Below are 2807 nucleotides of genomic sequence, written 5' to 3' on the forward strand. Positions count from 1 at the left end.
ATGAAAATTCATAACTGTATATTTCTTTCACTTAATTCAGATGGTTGTCATGCTACAGACAAAGACGGGATCCTTTCATTTGCTCAAGGATGTAATAAATAATAATGTAATACATCAGCAATCTCTTCATTAAAAACCCTGCTCCTGAAACACTAGTTTAAGCTGCTGTCCTGAAATCAAAATGTTCTTGTTCACTAAATTAAGGTAGACCACATAGGATAATGGGAATTAACCTTTTTTTATCTATAAACAGGAATTGCCAGAGTTACTTTAGTGCTGTAATGAGTTCCCCAGGTCCATTATGATGGCACATGTAGAAAACCCCAGAGCAAGAAGTACTGTATAAAAGGAGAGGTAATGTTCCTATACTGCAAATACTGCATGCAACCAGACTGAACCGGATATAGCATTTTAATACATTCTCTGCTAAGGTGATTGTGGTGAGTAACTTACAAAGCATATTATTTATCAGATCACCATTTTTCACCATTTATTTCAGCTTTGGAGACATTTCCCAACTTTGGAGACGTTTTACCAAATATATTATTACAGTCAAATCACTTGCCTCATTGTATGTATTCATACAGCATATCCATCATACTGTATCCAATTTAGTGTCATTCATGATGTGTTCAGGTTCAAGAATAACATTCATATTCCTTTAAATTTTGTTAGATATTTTACATCAAGGGCCGTCTCATGCATGAAATATGATTTCCAAACTGATGAAAACCATGCAATTATTATAGTGTCCTTATTTCCTTTCTTAATGCTGATTCCTAGATTTTATGACTGGTCAACTGCACAAATAATAAAAACCCATAATCACTGTGTGGTTATGTGTAAAATCTTGCGAAATATACTATAGGACCATGGGATATACCATGCATAATTAAACTAAACCTGTTAGAAATACAAAAATGATTCAGATGTAGTTGATTTAATGGTGACAGTTTCACGTTAGCGAAAATGTGAAATATGTAGTTTTAATGTGCATGAAAGTTTTCTTTGCCATCATGTAATTGACAGATATTGTGAGCCGGACATTGTTGCTTTTGCTAAACTCATGTTTCATGGACTATTTTATTTGCATACCCAGTACCAAAGTCAGTACTCCACCTAAAAGGCAAGTGAACAAGAAACCTTTCTTTTTTTTTTACTTACAGGGCAAGAAAATACAAAATAAACCCAACAAAGAAGAAATCAAAAACATCTGCTATGAGGTCCCAGAACTCCACCCTCTCTCTACATACAGCTTTTGTGCGTCCCCCATTTTTTTTCATTAATGGTTTGAATAACATACCCCATGCCAAGTACTACTATGTTTTCTTGTGCTTTGTTTTTGTGGTAACTTTGTTGGGGAACTCCTTTGTCATGTTTAGTATATACACAGAGCGCACTTTTCACACCCCAAAGTACATGGCCGTTTTTAATTTGGCTGTAGCTGACTTGGGTGAAAGCACTTCTCTCATTCCAAATTTAGTTGCAATGTTTCTTTTTGATTCCCAGTACATCGCCTATGATGCTTGCTTGGCCAACATGTTTTTTGTGTTTTTCTTTACCTGTTTGCAGTCTCTCACTCTTACCATTCTGGCCTATGATAGATTGGTGGCAATATGCTTTCCACTGAGATACCATGCCATCGTCACCATGCCAGCCATGGCTGTGGTTTTAACAGTGGTGTGGGCATATGATTCAGTTTTACTGATGATAATGGTGGCTTTGGTTACCAGGTTGTCATTTTGTAAATCCATTGTCGTAAAAAGCTACTTCTGTGATCATGCACCCATTTTCTTTTTAGCATGCAATGACAATCTACCCAATGGTATTACAGGAATTGTTAACATAATATTATTACTTTATATTCCCTTGATTTTGACTGTCCTGTCCTATGTGTTTATTTGTGGTGCAATATTTAAAATAGCTTCATGGGAAGGGCGAGTAAAAGCCATTAAGACTTGTTCTGCACACTTAATGCTCGTAGCTCTGTATTATCTTCCAATGCTGGGTACCTATATTGCAGCAATAGGTTTTAGCATTCACCCTAATGTCAGGATAATGAACACATCCCTGGCAAAGGCAATTACCCCAATGTTGAACCCAATCATCTATGTGCTGAACACAGAAGAATTTAAGGAATTCTCAAAAAAAATGTTAAAAAGAAGAAGAAAAAAAACCAGAACAGAAATAAACAATCAAAATAAATGAAATAATTGATATTACAAAAAACAAACTGTATCACAAACTTTGCAGTTGGTGAAAACAGTCAGAGTCAGAGGTTAAGAATTTAAGAATTCCTTCACTCTTCTGTGTTCTGAAAACAATTCTCAAAAAAAAAAAGTTTCAAAATAAAAAATAAAAAATCATGGGTTTTTAACCTGCTAAAGTGCATATTGAGTGTCGCTTAATATATTTTGCTGAAAATTATATTAAAAGTTTTATTAATGCATTCGATTATTGTGTTTGTGAATAATTGTTACACACAGTGCTGGGGAGCATCTACAGCTGGACTATTCTACATCCCAAAAGTTTGTTTTAAAACTTGTTTTAAAAAATTGATTTTTATGCCCAAACTATGTAATACACTTCCACAGGAAATCGGAGACATGAGTTCAGATTTTTTAAAACCTATGTCAAAAAAAGCTTTTCATTAATTTTACTTTAACCCATTTTGATTGTTTCATTGTATTCCTGTGGTGGGGAGGGGTCTGGATTTTTTTTTGTTTTTGAGTTTTCAATAAATTATGCATGGTATATCCCAGTTGTATTTTGTACTGTATAATAATTCATTTTCTTTCTTCTAAAGC

General features: G+C 34.2%; 1 protein-coding gene across 1 annotated transcript; it reads left to right on the plus strand.

Annotated features, from left to right (window-relative positions):
- The first annotated feature begins 1206 nt into the window (after positions 1-1206).
- LOC133107968 (olfactory receptor 52E8-like) lies at positions 1207-2208 on the plus strand. Its single transcript, XM_061217332.1, has one exon. It carries the CDS (start codon positions 1219-1221, stop codon positions 2206-2208), a length of 990 nt encoding a protein of 329 aa, XP_061073316.1. The 5' UTR covers positions 1207-1218.
- Positions 2209-2807: the final 599 nt, after the last annotated feature.

Source organism: Conger conger, chromosome 13 (genome assembly GCF_963514075.1).
Source record: "Conger conger chromosome 13, fConCon1.1, whole genome shotgun sequence".
NCBI classification, from domain to species: domain Eukaryota; kingdom Metazoa; phylum Chordata; class Actinopteri; order Anguilliformes; family Congridae; genus Conger; species Conger conger.